Source organism: Micropterus dolomieu, linkage group LG06 (assembly GCF_021292245.1).
Source record: "Micropterus dolomieu isolate WLL.071019.BEF.003 ecotype Adirondacks linkage group LG06, ASM2129224v1, whole genome shotgun sequence".
In the NCBI taxonomy this organism is placed as follows: domain Eukaryota; kingdom Metazoa; phylum Chordata; class Actinopteri; order Centrarchiformes; family Centrarchidae; genus Micropterus; species Micropterus dolomieu.
In genome coordinates, this window is record NC_060155.1 from 21,847,039 (window position 1) to 21,864,951 (window position 17,913).

At 41.4% G+C, this 17,913-nt stretch overlaps 2 protein-coding genes across 4 annotated transcripts; one reads left to right on the forward strand and one right to left on the reverse strand.

Annotated features, from left to right (window-relative positions):
• Positions 1–5,257: 5,257 nt before the first annotated feature.
• mgst3a (microsomal glutathione S-transferase 3a) lies at positions 5,258–7,514 on the reverse strand. 2 transcript variants are annotated; one of them, XM_046052959.1, is made up of 6 exons: positions 7,419–7,514; positions 6,763–6,888; positions 6,510–6,583; positions 6,315–6,372; positions 6,055–6,127; positions 5,258–5,950 (listed from the first exon to the last, which is right to left on the reverse strand). In XM_046052959.1, the coding sequence occupies exons 2-6, from the start codon at positions 6,877–6,879 to the stop codon at positions 5,811–5,813; spliced, it is 462 nt and encodes a 153-aa protein (XP_045908915.1). In that variant the 5' UTR covers positions 6,880–6,888; positions 7,419–7,514; the 3' UTR covers positions 5,258–5,810. The 2 variants fall into 2 exon arrangements, with proteins under 2 accessions (XP_045908915.1, XP_045908914.1); XM_046052958.1 differs by having other exon boundaries at positions 7,330–7,488.
• Positions 7,515–7,539: 25 nt separating this feature from the next.
• On the forward strand, positions 7,540–16,764 carry LOC123973085 (leucine-rich repeat-containing protein 52-like). 2 transcript variants are annotated; one of them, XR_006825526.1, is made up of 2 exons: positions 7,540–7,640; positions 16,436–16,539. XR_006825526.1 is itself a non-coding variant. In XM_046052957.1 (2 exons), the coding sequence occupies exons 1-2, from the start codon at positions 10,594–10,596 to the stop codon at positions 16,762–16,764; spliced, it is 978 nt and encodes a 325-aa protein (XP_045908913.1). The 2 variants fall into 2 exon arrangements, 1 of the variants encoding a protein (XP_045908913.1); XM_046052957.1 differs by lacking the exon at positions 7,540–7,640 and adding an exon at positions 10,594–11,242 and having other exon boundaries at positions 16,436–16,764.
• Positions 16,765–17,913: the final 1,149 nt, after the last annotated feature.

Genomic DNA, 17,913 nt, shown 5'->3' on the forward strand with positions numbered 1-17,913 from the left:
TGGCTGCACTCCTGAGTCATGCTGGAAGCTCAGCATCTCCTGACCCGACAGAGGATCCTGGCTATGAGGTCCCGCAGTGGACACATAATCCTGCAGGCAGGGATGAAACCTCAACTCAAACCACTACCAATGCCGATGGGAGCGTGCTTTCAGAGACTGTGACAAATACAGTGACTACATCTGAACCTGTCGTCATGACTGCTCACCCTGGTACTCATCACTTACTACTACTACACCCACCTACACCCATTCACCAAGTTTAGAACTTTACTGAAACGTTTTCTTAAATTTTCGACTCCAGGCTGTTTACTTTCTCCAGTTTCTTAAAATAAAACATCCCACACCCTATAAGCTGCCTGCTTGCAAACACAGGCGCCCTCCTCAGACTCAGCTCCATTGCCAGCAGCGTTCCAGGAACATAGTTAAGTTGTCCCCTGACCCCCACATGACTGTAGTGAGAGTGAGAATGTGTGTCATAACCTCATTAAAGAGATTCCCTTTTATAGATCAGATAAATATAACCCCCTCCGCTGATACCAGATCACACTTGTGTCTTCCTTTTTTAGCCGTTGTCGTCACTTCTCTGTCTGTCCCTGCAGAATAACGTGTAGGTTGACACTTGGCAAAGGCTGCTGTTGGAGATTCTCACTTCAAACACTAAAAATTGCATCGCTAATTACTTTGATTTGCTTTGTGACTTAATGCAGAATATGTACAGGGATGTGAGAGTGTTTTATACTGTCCAACAATGCCAAGCATCAGTGTTGTATTGTGATGAGGTAATATCTTTATGGTCTCTGCCTCCATACTTTGCCACTTTGATCACAGGAGCTCTAATGACTGACTGTCCCCTCCTACATGAAAGCAGCAGAAAAGTAGTCTGACTTGTAATTAACCAACATACAACGTTCCCATCCCCCACTTCAGCTGTCAGCATAAGCTGTCAAACGCAATGTAAACAGCCACATGTGCTTCCAGTGGAGTAAGAATATACTCATGCTGACAGAGGGAAAAGGCAGCGAACCTGGTGTGTTTATCTCAACGTGTATTCAGTTTCTGCAGAGAAAACAGAAACATCATCTGACCTCTGTGGTGGCTAAAAAACAGAAACTCCTTTGAGTTGCAATGCAATCAACAGGACTGTAACAAACACTAGCTTTGTGAAACTTAACTGTGTTCCCCAGGGCTACAGCTAAAACTTGTTTTCATTATCGATAAATCTTGTGATTATTTTGATTATATAATAATGATAGTCACATTTTCAAATGTATTTTGTCTAAACAACCGTCCGAATCCCAAAGATACTCAGTTTACTAGCATACAAGTGTAAGAAAAACAGAAAATATTCACATTTGAGAAGCTAAAACCTGCGAATTATTGCCCTTCTTGCTTCAAATCTGCTTAATCACTTATCAAAATTGTTATTCATAAATTTTCTGCCAATTCACTTGATCCAGTTTTTGATATTCTAATGTTTGATGAATTCACACCACAATCCTTTAATCTGTATTTTAGTTCCGTGACTTAAAGCTGCACGTTGTCGCTCTCTTCAGCAACAAAACAAAAACAATGTTCATGATGGTGTTTGTGTGGATATTGTTTATCTGAATTAGCTGCTGCTAAACATGAAAGATGCAGCAAATCGTTATTATGATGTTGATTTGATGCATGAAAATACAAACTGTGTTAAAAACAGGTTGCTGCCATTGTGCTGGCTCTGGGCAGAATAGGTGGTGCCAACAACAAAATTATGGATAGCAGCTTTAATGTCAGTGGGAGTGATCAGTTTTCATGAGCAGGATAGTGTATGAGTTCCCTCTGGCTGCTGAGTGTGTGATGCGTTTCCTTTGAAGAATGCTCTGTACTGTTTGAACTGATACAGCACTGCCCTCACATAACCACTTTCAGCTGCTGCAGACAACCTTTCATCCACACCGACTGTACAGAGCACCTCCCCCCCGCAACACAACTCAACCACTGAAGGCATAGCCCTTCTGACCAGAGATCCCCTCACCACCTCTTCACCTCAGCCAGCCCACACAGTGCAGGATACAAGCCCTACAGCAAACGCCTCCACCATCCAGCCACAGTCTGAATCACTGACCACGGCCACAGCAAAGCCAACAACTACAGGACACCCTCTGACTTCAGCTGCAGGCTGGGATCCTGCGGGGCCAACACACCAAGAGGTCCCGCCGGAGCTTAATGTTGGAGATGAAGGTAAGGTGATGAACAGGTGAGAGAGAATTGTGTCAGGCCTTTTTTTTCTAATTCGATCTTAAACGTGTCTCATTATGTTTGGTCATTTAGACCTCAAGGGACCCCGCTACCGCTCAAGCTCCCCTCTAGACCCCCTGCTGGCTGGTCTCCTGTCAGTGTTCATTGTCACCACCGCTGTCGTCTTCGTTATACTCTTCCTCAAGTTCCGCCAGCGGACAAACCACCCGGAGTTCCATCGGCTGCAGGATCTACCTATGGTGGGATACACTTTTATATACACATACATGCATTACAATACAGTATGGTTGTTAAAGATCCCCTCCCTGGTTTTGTTTAAGTATTTAAAGGGGCACTACAGTTTACTTGTCCTGAGGAGCACAACTCCACATGTGAAAACAGATGTATGTCTGCGGTGGCTCTAATGGAAGCTGTCTAAAGTCTGAGAAAATAACCCCTGATGATGTCATCAGGGTTATCTCTACTAGGATTTAAAATTCAGTTTTTTTATGGATTTGTTGGGGGTGTAGAGTTGAATCAAGTGGGTGGCCAGGCAGGAAGGAGCTAATGAATGACAGAATCCAGTTGCATTATGGCAAATGTAGTATCCAGTTTGGAGCTTGATCCAAACTATGAAGACTCCCGGCTCATCACATATGGACGCTTAGTCAACACACCTCGCTTTTTTGATATTTAGGGCACCTCAGTCAAGTTAGTAACAATAAATATGCAACGTCCATTAGACTTTCGGAATAAAACTACTTGTTAAAGTTGTGAAAAGTTGCAATTTGGTTAGGTTAGTCAACAAAAATACTTGGTTAGGGTTCGGAAAACATCATGGTTTGGGTCAACGTAACTTTAATAAAAACATTCAGTGTTGTCTTTTTATATATAATGGGAAATGAACACCGGTCTCCTAAGTGAAAGTCTGTTTCTGGCCCAACCATCCACCCTTAACCACCTGCTTATTTGGACTTTTCTATCAAATATCCTACGCCTATACCTTTTGCGTTCAAAAGTGACACTACAGTGCTTAACTTTTCCACTCTCAGTCAGTGTGCTATCAGGAAGGTTAGTGGTCCAGCTAATTAGACATATATCTAACAGAAACTTTAATCGTACTTTTAGGACAGCCACTAATGTTCAAATCTATGAGAGATTTTGTTTTTAAAACAAGTCAGTTCTTTTCAGTTACACACTGCTTGTAATTTTAACTCCATAAACTTATCTACAGAGCCCCTTGAAATTTTTTTTTATTTTTATCTTTTGTGCACAAGATTACAACTAAAAATTTGTTTATTTTTGACCGCAGGAGCTCAATAGCTGTCATCAGACATATTTAGAAAATAAAAGTCACAAAATCCCAATGCACAGTTGAAAGTGAAAAACTGTGCAATTTTTACCTTTGCAAAGCCAATCTCAACAACTGTACTACTCTAACAGTGCACTTGTTTTAATCATCTCCTCCAGGATGATTTGATGGAGGACACGCCGCTCTCCAGATACAGCTACTAATGGAATCAGTCCATTGACTTCCACCACTCAGAGAACAGAAGTAAAGCAGACACAAAAGGAAGACCAGTGTGGATCTAAGAAAAGCCTTTGCCTGGATGCAGTAGCATCTCTGCAGATGAGTTCCCCCTTGTGACTGAGAGTTTTGGGTCAGTGATGAAAATGTTGATCTGTTCCATGTGAAGGATTCATTGAGTCTTTTAAATGGGAGGTTTTTCCACATTCCCTTTAAATTTCCGGAGATCTTCAGTCTGGTCGAAACTTAGCAAGTTATTAGTACCTCTGCACCCCTGACTGACTCCTCATGTATGCACAGCACTTTAATGTGGCATGAATGGTCACAGTGCCCCGCAGGGGACATCTGAGGTAATGTGGATCAAGGGTGCACAAAGTTCACCGATGTAATTAATAGACAACCTCAGGTTATACAGCAAGAATTAAGAGACTGGGGGACAAAGACAGAATGAGGATACCAAGTGCTTTAAGACATAAGGGAAAGTTGCCAACATGCCTAAAACTATTGAGGAGTATAAATCACAATCCCTTATGTGACCAAATATTAGTGAAGTGCATTTTCAAACCAAATTGCCAGGTTGCATGTGTTGTCTTAAAACTGAGGTCTTGCAGAAAAGCAAATGATTTTACAATTGAAAAGCCATGAAAACAGACCAAATCTCTTACCATACAAGCCATTTGATTCAATTATTCAAATTTCCTGACCAAATTACCCCAAATTCTATGTGGAAAATATTTATTGTTGCAGCCTTTAATGTGTAGTTACACTTTTATCATCATGGTCTGATGCTGGTATATAGAACTTGAATTTGGTGATTCTGTTTTTGATGATGAATGTTCAATCCACCAAGGCACACTGAGAACAGAAATTGCTACACTAAATAAACACTTTAATATGCGTAAACTGTAAAACTGAAATAAACTATTATTGTTAAATGTGTTGTGAAATGCCTATTTATAAAGAATGTTTGTTCCCGCACACAAAATGTTCTTTCAAATGCTTAAGTGGAGACAATAAGAAGAGGCACAAGAGAGTTTTTTAAACTTTAGATTGTCGTTACCTGTATCTGTATTAGCTGGAGTATCATACAAATGTGCAGGAACTAAGCTGTTGTATCAGTTTTTACCTGGTGTGTAACTTTACTGTTAAGTGCCAGCAGTGTTGTATGATAATATGCCGTTGAAATGTAGACTGTAAGAGTTAAACTGATATAAGGATTTCTTGTTTGATAATAAAACAGAAACCACAGTACTGTAAGCCTCAAGTCGCATATGCTTAGAAGGGGGGGGGACCTTGTTTAATCAGTTATTGTATGTTGGCGAGTTATAAAGCATTATGTCGTGTCATGACATGACATGAATGAAGGGCTTTTTTTTTTTGAGGCCAGGAGCTCTGCAGAGAAATGAATTCACCTGCTAGACAGGTAATGTGGACAATTACTCATCTTAAAAAAGAAGCTGCTCACACCAATTTTAACAGCTGACATTCAATAAATACCAATTCAACTCCCAATAAAAATATTTATAACCAATGTTATTTAATATCATCAGAATGACAAATGTCAAAACCCTGTTTTTAGCATGAGAAAGAACATCTGAAATTAATAAAGACAATAATCATGTCTGGAATAATGGAGTTTATACTTTTGATTAATCATTTTCAGTTTTTCATTCAAGTACAAAATCTGGCTTTTTCAGCTAAGCAAATGCAAACCTAAATCACAAAGTCCATCAGGCATAAGGCTAAAATATTACTACAGCAGCATCTTTATTTTTTTATTGAAAAAAACAAAACATATATTATGAATATTCAGGTGGCCAACTAACTTAAAATTTCAAAATCAGGCTGCAGGTGAAAATGCTATCAAGACAAACTGACAGGTCATGTATGTTGTGGGAGTGCTGATGAGTGAATGCACCACATACATTATCATTATCCCCTCCCTGGAGAACCTGTCAGGCCACATGTCAGAGGTTAGCACACACGTTGCAGGGTATGTGGGTTATGTAGGGTGGCTTTGATTATAAGGTCACAGAGGGAGCCCATCCTGAAGACTCTGTCCTTACTAGCAACAGTTAGCTTGACGGAAGGAGCCCATCCGTGGTCCGGTCCAGCCAAGCAGGTGACGGCCGAAGTTGATAGTGGTCAGCATCAACCCGAGGAAAGCCACGCCCCCAAACGCTCCTCGCCCTCTTTTTTTAGGATCTAAATGAGATTAATAGTGATAAATATTAGCACCTTCGTACACTGCTTTGCGTTACAAAAGCAGAAATGTAGATTATATTATGGGCTTCCCAACATGTTCTTACCTCCTGAAGAGTACCCATGTGCGTACACCTCCCTGCTTAAAATCCATACAGCCCCAAGTCCACTGGCGAGACGCTGTGATTGACAGACACACATAAGCAAAGGGGATTTAATAAGAAGACCGTACATTTCTTCCAGAATCCATGCAAATCATTATCCTACTTTAAATTGTGTGCTTTAATTGCTACAGATCATCTATGGAACATCTTATTTTGTAAGTGGTATGCCGGTGCTACAGTATAATATGCAGAAATCAACTTACAGGAGAATGCAAACCACCAACAGCCAGGCAGAAAAGAAAGGCGGGGTAGACCTCCAGGCTGATGAGAGGCGATAACAACATGTTAACTGTCACCTCTTTTTCTATTGTTACTATGAATGAAAGCATGGCGCAATATCAATGACTGTGTGCAAATACCTCCTAACTTGTAATGCACATATTTCAGCTCATACGTACGTGTTTTGGTGTGAACGCTGGATGCAGTTGAAAATGTTTCCAGTTTCTGGATCATCACTGTACATCTGAGGATACTGAAAGGCAAGTTTATTCAGTTTATAGGCAATTCAAAGCACCTTTCAATGTACCACAAAACAAACTATTGACTTGCTGTGGTGGTGTTTGAATGGGTGGGAGCAGATTTTCACTGTGTGAATGAGAAAAAGGGGCTATATTCTGCTACTTGTATTTGAACACCAATACTTGGGCTCACCTGCACATTGTACTTCTTGCGGGCCAGGCCAACTTTCACAGCCAGATGTCCAATCATCACCATGCTGGCAACACCAGTTAAAACCACATATCCGTACTCTTTAGAAAGCACCACCATCTTGACAAACTTTAAAAGAGGAAAAATAACAGCCGAATTAGTTTTGGTTGTTTCTTCCAAATAAAAAGTGCATATTATAGGTTATATTGTTTTCATTTCAGCTTTTGACTAATTGACTACTTTTCTAGCCCCCCCCCCCCCATTTTTCTTTTAGCTGAGAAAGGGACAGTTCTTTGTCGGGAAAGAAGTAACAGAAAATGCTGATTTTTCATGGATATCAATGCGCAGCATTCGGGTGCTTGTGTACTTTCTTGCTCTCTGGCACACAAACAGTTTATAAATCTGCCACAGAGGAGAAAAGAGGCCGAGAAACCATCAGCGAACACAAGGACGTCTTAAAACCCTAAAGGTCAAAGTATTCTGCGATGCCACTAACGTAATGTCAGACCAACAAGTTTGTGAGGAAACATAAAACAAATCACAGGAATCATGTGTCAAGTAAGCGTTTACCTTTAAGATGCAATGTACGAGGTTGACAGCACTCTAGTAAAACAGCAACCACCCCTAAGCTTGCAACTCAAATACGTCCGTGTACGTACGTGGCTCCGTCACACGTAGGGCGTGGTGTCCGCTTGTGCTGCTGCCTTTTGTAAAATGATTTACTCGACTGTTACGGCTTTTATATAGCTAATATTTGTCAGATGTAATGGGAACATCCGGTTTCACTGATCCACGTAATTACTCCGAGCGATTCAGTGGTCGACAGCAACATTTCCTCAAATGATCAGTTCCACTCATCTGACATGCGCCCTAGACAGCAGGTAAACTATGTTTCAATGGTTAATATTAACCATAAAGGTTCAAGGTATCTTAATTTCCCTGAGGGGCAATTTGGATCACAGCTGGGAGTAACAAATAGGCCTACATATCAAACAACAACAAATAAATACATCAACAAAGGTAGCATTTACAATGGTGATAACAGCCAAGATAAATTAGCCTACCTTTTCAACCTATTAATTCCTGTAGTAAGAGCAGCAGTACTTGTAAGAGCTATTAGCGTGTACGACATGGATGGAGTAGGTACCTAGAGAAAGAAGTAAGAGTTAGCAAACAGTGCAATGAATACAATAACATTGTAATGAGATAGAAGAAGAAGAGCACAGGAAGTGTATTCACTTGCAAAGATGAAAATCTAACTTATTCCATCAACATTTGAATACACTCACAGACTTCTAACGCCTATGATAAGGGGATCAAAGTAGACACTGCTTCTTTTTTTAAAAACCAATAATGTTGGGAACCAGTGCTCTCAAGTTGCCTAAAATACAACATCTCTTCCAAGGAGAAGCAGTGGGTCCCTGATTGCAGATGTGTGGTCACCTCCTCCTCTCTGGTTTATTTCATAGCCTGATGTAGATTCATCATTGCTTGAATATTGTTATCAGACATTGCAGGTTTGAAGAGATGGGTCTAAGAGTCCAAAAAACAAAAAGGAAACTTTGCTCTATAATTGACTGATCGATATATTCAAGAAAACATCTGTTTAGCTGACAGTGCCAACTTCCTTTTTTAGGACAGATATTTTGACTTGACATATCAGAAAAGCACATGTGCCAGTAATAACAGTACTACTCTGTGTCAGTGAGCCAGTTCACAAATACATGGGCCCTGATCCTTGTAAACCTAAATGGAGGCCAGCCAAAATAATGCCCTCTGTTGAGCTGACCACTGACTTATTTTAATCTCTGAATTGCCATTAATTGTGATTGATGGACATCATTTTGCCATGTTGCTCACACAGGTTGCTCCAGCGATGATGTCTTTACTGTCTTTGTACAACCTTTTACATGCCAACACTTGTTGGATGTAGATTAACCCACATGTCAGTAGTTGTGTTATAACAAAACAACTGCTTTATGAATGCAGATTAACCATAGAGATAAATATGGGAGACAAGGCCTTGCAACAATGGTGAAATTTGACTGACATTACAAAAACAATCAAATATACACAGCACCATACTCTAAATTGAAATATTCAAGGAGACTTCTGCACTATTTTATGCAAATCCTCCCAAAATTCAGCCTGACATATTTGGTATATTTAGAAACTTTGAGATCTCCTCCAGAATTTAGAATAAAAGCTCATTGGGTTTGAACAGTGTTTGACTAAACAGCTTGAGTTATGAGTGGGCAACTGATCAGAAGATGTAGAATATATCTGTGCTTTATGTGTCATCAGAAGATACATTTGGATAGTCTATGGGTCCTGTGGAATTGCAAGTCAAGCTGCAAACTATGCATGCGAAAAGAAAGTATATAAGAGGATTGTTGCATGACAGCTACTCACTGTGTTAAACATTACCAAGTATTTGCCACTAGATGTCCTCATAAAGCCACTGAATATCCTTGACACAAAACAGCTGTGTGGATTAGTTCAATCCACAGGATGGCAAGTGAGAAACACACCTGGGAATACTTATAGTACAGGAAAAAAACCTAAACTTCATTTTATGGATGTGTGTGAGAGAGAAAAAGAGAGAGTGTGGTCAGCGTGCTGTGGGTTGTTGACTGTCGACTCGGGGGGGATCCTTTCACGGACTGTCAGCGGCACATCTGTCCTCCTCCTCCATCATACTGAGTCTGATTCAGCACTTCAACACCTACACAGAGAGCCAAGAATAGACTCCGGACTCATACTGAGACTGGCGAGAGGAGAAAAATAACTGCTGCCTGAGACCACCTTTACCCATCTCATCTCATCCCATCATCTGTTGGCTGTATGCTCGGTATGGTATGAATTCGGAGGGTTGGATGCCTATGGCTGTTTTTTTGTAAAAGCCTCATTGCACCTAGGTCTGAGTGGCGTAGATAGGCTGACAGGGATCCCCCTCTCAACACTCTGTTATCACTGCCCCACTCTCATTTCCAAAGCCTAAAAACCCATGTGATCTGATCATGTACAGTGTGTTTCCCAGGTCTCAGGTGCACCTGCTTTTTGTTCCACCTCCACACAAACACACAAACACACACACACACACACACACACAAACACACCTGAGGCAGGCTGATAAAAAGTATCCACCACACATGCATGCCCACAAACAGATATGTACATACACATACATACATTATTGGATGCAGCTTCCACACACATTGTGCCTGCAACTGGGGCATTGTAGGTCATCTTTACTGTCTATTCCACAACTATGCACTTTGTCCCTATATCCCATTTAAAATGTTATTTCCATTACCCCTGCTGCCCAGAGAGCCCCCCTCCCACCTCCCCACAGCTCACTTCAAAGCGTGAGATCACTCCATGACAAACCCCCACCCCCACCCGCCGCGCAGTTCAGTGCGCCCCCCTCATGTGGATTCAGTTTTCAGTTTCGGAAAGCGAGACGATGGCAAACATGTTGTGGAACAACTGACCGTGATCATTGCAAGCAGCGCAGCATGAGAGGATGTTGTAAGCTTTTACGATATGTGAATAGATGTGTTCTGATGGAAGAAACCCGATAAAGCAATGAAATGTGAAACAGCATGAAGGCATCTGATTGTCAAGTTCCAGTCACTTGATGCGCGCTGGATCCAGGACCGAAGACAGGATGAACTGAGACATTACGCGCAAGCGGTTGCCACGGGGGAGCGTTAGGTTTGACCTCTGTGGAAATCATTTCTGGGACAAACAACTCAGTGCGGATGTATCAATGAAGAATGTGACTGCATCGGACTCTCTCCAAACGGGGTGGATGAAGCCCTCGGCGGTGTCATGCGTCTTGCCCCGCAGCCAAGCGCGCGACCCTTGCGGCTCATAGTTCTGCTTCTCCTCACCGCGGGGGTGAACACATCCCCGGTGCTGTCTTCGGGCTGCCCGGAGAAGTGTGTGTGTGATGACCAGCTGGTGGTTCAGTGCGCTGGGCAGCACCTTACCGCCTTCCCGGTCAACTTGCCGCTGGCCACAAGGCAGCTCATCATCTCCAACAACCGCATAGTGGAGCTGCCACCGCTCGCGCTCAACTACCTCTCCGACCTGGTGTACCTGGACTGCAGCAACAACTCCCTGACGGAGATATCCGAGTCCACATTTGGGAATCTACGGAAGCTGGCCTACCTGGACCTTTCCTTCAACACCTTGATCCGGATCGAGGACAGGACGTTCGGCCCCTTGACGAGCCTGGTGATGCTGAGGATGACCGACAATCCGGGGCTCTCGGAGATTCACACGGACGCCTTTGCGGAAAACGCGGCCCTTCAGGTGCTGGATGTCAGTCGGAACAATCTGACGATCCTCAACATCACCTCCCTGATCGCGCTGCCCTCCCTGCGCTCGGTGGGACTGAGCGGGAACCCCTGGAGCTGCGAGTGCGACAACGAAGACCTGTGCCTGTGGGTCCACTTGGAGGGCTTCAAGTTCCAAGGTTTATCAATTATCTATTATATTTTAATCTAATGACATATAAGGTGTAGTTGGCATCATCATATGATACTTTACTGTTGCCTTTTCCTTACTGTCAAATGGATAGGCCCCAGAGTGCCAATCACATGAGCTGCTGTGCTCCAGTTATTAATTATTAGGTAATGCCCGGTTATGTAAACTATTGGCCTTTTGCTGGTGATTGCCCTCAATAAGTCTGTAGCCTATCCCATGAAAAAATAAAAACGTATTTTTGGGACACATTTTATACAAGAAATAATAAGAAAGTGTTTTATATTAATGGGGACATCTTAGAAAATAGTTATGAAAGAGAAAGCAAAGTTTCTGATGAGGCATAAGTCTTTACATTTTTGTAAATAATTTACTAATGCTTTTTAAGTCATTAATGAGACCAACTTTTGATTAGCCAGTTTGTAAACCCCCCATCCCTCCCACGCACACACACTTTATGGAACCTGTATGGTTGAATATCAATCAGACTCTTTAATTGTGGAATATGAAACAAATAAGCAAAACTGAACTAACTAGATTATGACACAGACCTCTTGCATTACAAAATAAAGCAGGACCCACTTTAAGGGTCTCATGATGTCAGTGCTGTATATTCCCAAATATTAACATACAAACACACAGACTGAAGCTTCCAGTCCCCTGCAATTCTGGGCCCCCATGGCAGTTTGCCAATTTGTCTTTACCCTCCTCCAGCATGTCAAAACATTACCCAGAACCCTACAATTGTAATTATTAATTGTATATAATGGATTTCTAAAACAAATATGGACTAACCACTTATAAAGCCTATATTGAATAAAGAGTCTTATTTAAAGCTGGAGTCAATTAAACATGTAAAAAGGAAAGAGAAGCATTAAAAATTTACTTAACAAAAGTGATTCCTATAAAAATGGCAGTAAAAGTCTCCCTTCATGGAAGCAGTGACTCCATGGCGATCTTGCAGAGCCCTCACTGCTGGAATTCCCTCACAACTTAAAAATTCCTTGTCACGTCTGCACCGCTGACCACACAACAGATAACATCATGCCATCCTCACCCACAATTGTATTATGTTCGCTGTGGTAGCTACAGTGTGTCGTGCAAAATGTGCTGATGTATGTGTGCCATATATACACATATGCAACCATCATGCAGTATGGTGAGGTCTGCAAAGTTCACCCCTTTCTCAGCTTCCAGTGGGATGGTGACGCAGGTGACGGCGGTGGAGCGTGACAGCATTCAGCCTATCAAATAGCTTTTCTAATTTATTCAGCTCTGCGTTCTGCAGTTTGGGAGGAAAACAAGAGAGTCTTTTATCTTGAAATGACTAATCAATCTCTATTTTATCCAGCTATTGGTATACTGCGGATGTGATTAATGGATCATAGTTGCGCCATCAAATATTGATTCCCCCTTTATTTTATTACTCTTAGGCTGATAGATGTGTCTGATATTCAACACTTGTTCTTACTTTGAGTTATTATGCTCAGGCTTTGGTGTGGATGTGTCACTAAGCAAAAGGGCAGCTGCTATTTATAGTGTGTCTTACTGTGCAAGAAGCCAATCACAGTTCTAACGCCATAACTATAATACACCCGCCACACTCACTTAAAAGGCGTCCCCTGCTCCCCCCCCAATACACACACACACACACTCACGCTATAGTTCACCACGGTCCCTGTGCAGCTTAGGCCGAATCCAAAACAAGTCCTGCAAGAGTTGTCCTATTTTCCTTCTGCTCACTGCCTTTTGTCTAGCTTAATTTGTAGTGGAGTCTCTTCCAGTGACAGCTGCCAGCAAGGCAGAAGGCGCACACAAATTTCTACCATCTCTTTAAAGCAGACAGCACAGCAATGCCTCGTTCTCTCTGAAACGAAGTGCCTTGTCTCCTAAACCATGTGAAAAATCACACACACACACATTCATAGTCACAGTTAAAGTGAAAAACACAAAATCACTGATTCATGCATCTAGACACACAAACACAGTTGATACACACTTTTAGTGTTGGAGTGGGGTGGGGGGACAGAAGGAAAACATTTTAGAGAGCTGGGAGCTCTGTCTCCAAAGCCTTGTTATCTCTTGTCTGGGTCTCACCTGGTTCATGCAACACGGCTCGCTTGTCTCCTCGGGTTAGGCAACGCATCAATAGCAAGCGAGTGAGAGAGAGAGAGAGACAGCGAAAGCTTGAGGAAGGAACCAACAGATTCTCCTCTGTCTCGCCTTCCTGGCTAGATTAGCACTCTGTTATATAAGGAGAGGTTCTAGAAATAGAGCAGAGTGTGTATGGGGAATGGAGGGAGGGAAAGCCCTCTTCTTTGATGCCAGTCCCTTTTGGGCAGGGGTGGGGGTTTGAAGCCAGAAGGGTTTCCTTCCTTGCTGTCAGTTACACACACACACACACACACACACACACACACACAAACACGCACACACACGCACACACACGCACACACACTTAGACTCTGCAAGGGCAGAGACAGAAAATGTGAAAGTTAAGTCTTGTGGAAAGGGTTTGTGCATGTGTCTGTGAGTACATGCATGAATGTGTGTGTTTGTAATAGCCAGAGTCAGAACAGCATATTGTGTGAACAGTGCACAGCAGCAGCCTTTGAGAGGATCAGAGTAGGCTTTGAATTCTCTGTGGTAGATAGAGCTTAGAGGAGCTGAGTGTCCTCATGTTCTTCAGCGGCACACTCGTTTTCAAAAATGTTCGCCACAGTAAAGCTTCTCTGTGGATAGGACTGCAGATTTATGCACTGTGAATAAAATATTAGGAGAACATACATTTCAGTCATCCTATCAATTTGATTACAGTATGATCCCTCTCACACAGATCACACCTCCCACCAGCCTGAGTCAGTTATAACACCTTAACACCATGTGTTGCTACTGAGAGTGCATGAAAACTAGTTAGCAAGCTAGCAGAGAAATTGAAAATAGTTAGCTAATAGGGGATAAACATTTGAAATTATTATCCAAAATTAATGAATTAAGAAGTGAAATAGCTAAAAGTAATGGATAAATGAAATAATAAACAATTTAAATTATTAGCCAAAATGAATGAATAAATAGTTGACATAACTACCTACAACCTTTGGAGAAATTGTTTACTAAAAGAATACATGATAGTTAAAATAGTTAATTTAGCAAAAGTAATTGTAAAAACTGTTGAAATAGCTAAAGGTAATGGATCAACAGTGTCACTTTAAGTCACTTTTTCATATGCCAGCAAATGAGAATGTGTATTCTAAGTTTGTGGGTGTAGAAATAGGGTTACAGAATACTGTTCCCAGTGCAAAAACTCAAAGACTTCTCATCTCTCCCAGTGGGAATTCTCCCTAGCACAAAAGCTTTGAAAAAACAGAAGCCAATTAAAAACAGTGGCTGTAGGGAGATGGCAACACTCTGTTGTGTTGTGCTGTGTCTCTGCTCACGGTAAAAGCCAAGTTTCAGAATTATTTTCAGCTGCTGCAGGGCTTAACAGCCATTATATGGCATATTTATGTTGACTGATAGACCTTTTAAAATTGTATGCATACAGTACTTTTCTGAAAGAGAAAGAACTCAACATTTTTATCTGGATTTATGGATTTCAGCAAGGGTTTAGTCATGATGAGAAACCTTACAGGCAGACACAAACACAAAGGCCCAAGTTACTCTTTAATCCTGTTGGGTGTGAAAGGAGTTAAATAAATAATTCATCCATGATTTATTTATTGTTGTTGTAATTTAATGCTGCACCAACTCAAGACTCTAGTACACTGGAAGCTCCTTAAGCCTTGTAGAGTTCTGATAAAGAAGGCAGCATTGTTATGCTGGTGAAGCTTTCTGCATTTTAGTCTTTTAGCAGTATGAACCTGAATATGTTATAGATAACTTCAGCTCAGTTTGCTGCCATTTACAAATGTTATGCAAAACAATATTTAACAAGCTGCTCTTTTTAATACCATATGTATAATATTTTCTTGTTAAGTTAGTTTTGTATTTTGTTGGCTCTCATAACATCAAAGGTACCTTTAAATCATATGATTATTATATGCCAAGGCTATGTATGTGTTTGCTCTATGTAAGTAAATGTACTTGATATTTGTGCTGGAGATCAGCAGATAAATGCACTTTAAAGGCCATGAAAATATATTTTCTCAGTCAGCTTTTTACTCTGCGTGACAGGGTTCCACGAGAGCACATTATTGTCTTCCGAAGTTAAAACTGTTTTAGTTATTTCTGTATTTTTGTTTTTGTCCTTGGTTTTCTCACTGGTTTGAGGTGGGTGGGCATAGCTAGAACAAGGTGATGTCATGTACATCCGAGAACACTTCCTCTCATAACACCTCTAACCCCTAACGTCTAACATGTACTTCGTGTACTCCTCTTCTGGTATCTCCTTACAATTCTCTTGTATTGATTGCACTACTTTGTTACCTCTTACTTCTTTCCGTAGATATTTACCCCACTGATGCCGCACGCACTATTATCTCTTACTAGTATTTATTGTCAATTGTAGATTTCTTACTTTATTGGTGCTCGTATGTTGTTCCTCAAATGTAGGTCGCTTTGGAGAAAAAGTATCTGCCAAATGAGTAAATGTACTTCTGTGCACCAATCAGAGTTTGTCAGTATTTCAGTCAACATATGGAGGCAGTTGTGGGGTCATTTTGCCAACAGCAGCAACCAAAGACCTGAAGAAGCAGATCAGCTGAGTTTTTGAATGTTAAAATGTTATCGAAAAACAATTAAGATTTTAAACCAACTTTTTCAAGGGCTTTAAAATTAATTATGTATGCATGTGTTCTGCTTTACTAAACAAAAACAACATTTTATAGAAAAAGACCTAATGCAGTTTTATTTGCTACTGTCAAGGGATTGTCCTAAATTGATGTCATGAAAGAAATGTAAACCCTGCACATGCAGTGCTGATCAAGACACTGCATGCGCAGGGTTGAGTGGCTGAATGAAGCCACTCTAGGACAGCTGCCCTGTTTATCGTAAACGTTATTTGTTATAAAACTACCAGCCAGGAATTCTTTAATATGAGAAAAGTGAGAAAATGCATTTTCTCCAGTTCACTTCACAGTGTTACAATTATTAAATTATATTTCCTTACAAATATGTTGATGTATTGTATTCAATTGTCCTATGATTAATCCCCAATCATTCCTTCTTGGTGTTGTCTCTTTGACAGATGAGGGCCTTACGGTGTGTGGCTCACCTGCTGACATGCAGGGCCGTCGTCTGGGTGAGGTGGGCATCCAGCTGCGGACGTTATGTCACCAGACTCTGGGCTCCTGGGACTACCTTTTCTTTGTAGTCATCGGCTTTGTCATCTTTGCTGCCGGCACTGTGTCGGCCTGGGTGATGGGTGTCATTATGGTGCTCTATGAGCGCTACATCAAGAAGAAGGATGAACAGCTGGATGTGGATGACGAGGATGGAACCAGTGCAACGGGTGGTACCTCGCGGGTCAGGAGTGACCATGGCAACGGGAATTTGAAAACGTCACACACTGTTTAAAAGATTTAATGCCACTCTGCCCGCCATGGATTCCCACAGTGCCTCCTGACAGCTTCCAGGACCATCTAGTGATACTCCAGTCAAGTGGAGTCTGTCCAGCTCCGAAAGAGAAAAGAAATGATTCAAGAGAGATGAGGAATGTCATTCTTCTAATTTGTAGTGGGCTTTCAGTTGACATAACACACTCTGGCTGCCTTTGTAGAGGTCCTGAGCCCTTGGGTATTACTTACCATGTATGCAAATGTATGGCTTTTCTATAATGGTTTCTATATTACTTGGTAATATTTGAGTGTGATGTGGTTATACAGGGTGTCAAAAGAGCTTATATTAGTCATTCTGGTTATCTTGGAAGCATGGTAATCAGCATAATATCAGCACATGCTCATTTTGGCTTGTGTACCAGTATCAGCGGTCACATTTACCAGCTCAAGTTTCACATTTTGGGAACTTAATTTTATCACTTTTTGCCAAGATTTAGATGAGAGGATGGATCCCACTCTCATGCCTGCCCGTTAAATATGAAGCTAATAGCCATAGACTGTTCGCTTAGATTAGCATTAAAACTGAAAACAGGGGGAAACAGCTAGCCTGCTGCCTCTGTTGAAAGTTAACTATATCCACCTATCAGCACTTCATTACTTGTTATATCTTGTATGTTTTTTCTTGGCCAGGAGTGTCTCCCAGTGACCCAGTCGCCTGGCAACTGTTCCCTGCCAAGAAACAATCTGGCACTTAGTTCTCTCATTAAAAATGGCAAATTTTCATTTTTGCACTTATGTTATTGTACAGATTAAACTAACAAGATGAACGGTAATTAGCGATCCTTAGAGGTGCTTGTAGGCAGAATTTCTTACATTTGGACAGACTCAAGCTAGCTGTTTCCAGTCTGTATGTTAAGCTACACTGACTGGCTGCTGGCTGTATAGCGCTAAATTGAACAGACAGACATGAGAGTGGTATTTATCTTGTCATTGCACTTTTGGCAAGAAAATTTGTATCTCATGTCAAACTACTCTTTTAACCCCCATCTGGGACCAGCTAGTTCCAACAAAGGAACAGCAGTACTCATCAAAGTCCAATTCAAACTATCAACCAGCTTAAGCCGATTGTTTTTGCTAGTGGGAAAAATATCTGTATCTGTAATGTTAG

What these genes read in the sequence shown, in the direction of transcription:
- mgst3a (XM_046052959.1), bottom strand. Translation starts at nt 6,879, where the DNA reads ATGGTGGTGCTTTCTAAAGAGTACGGATATGTGGTTTTAACTGGTGTT. An exon ending in CAGCGTTCACACCAAAACAC is followed by an intron (nt 6,373 to 6,509) that starts GTACGTATGAGC and finishes GCCTCTCATCAG; the next exon opens with CCTGGAGGTCTACCCCGCCT. An exon ending in TTGGTGGTTTGCATTCTCCT is followed by an intron (nt 6,128 to 6,314) that starts GTAAGTTGATTT and finishes TGTCAATCACAG; the next exon opens with CGTCTCGCCAGTGGACTTGG.
- LOC123973085 (XM_046052957.1), top strand. Translation starts at nt 10,594, where the DNA reads ATGCGTCTTGCCCCGCAGCCAAGCGCGCGACCCTTGCGGCTCATAGTT. An exon ending in GGAGGGCTTCAAGTTCCAAG is followed by an intron (nt 11,243 to 16,435) that starts GTTTATCAATTA and finishes TCTCTTTGACAG; the next exon opens with ATGAGGGCCTTACGGTGTGT.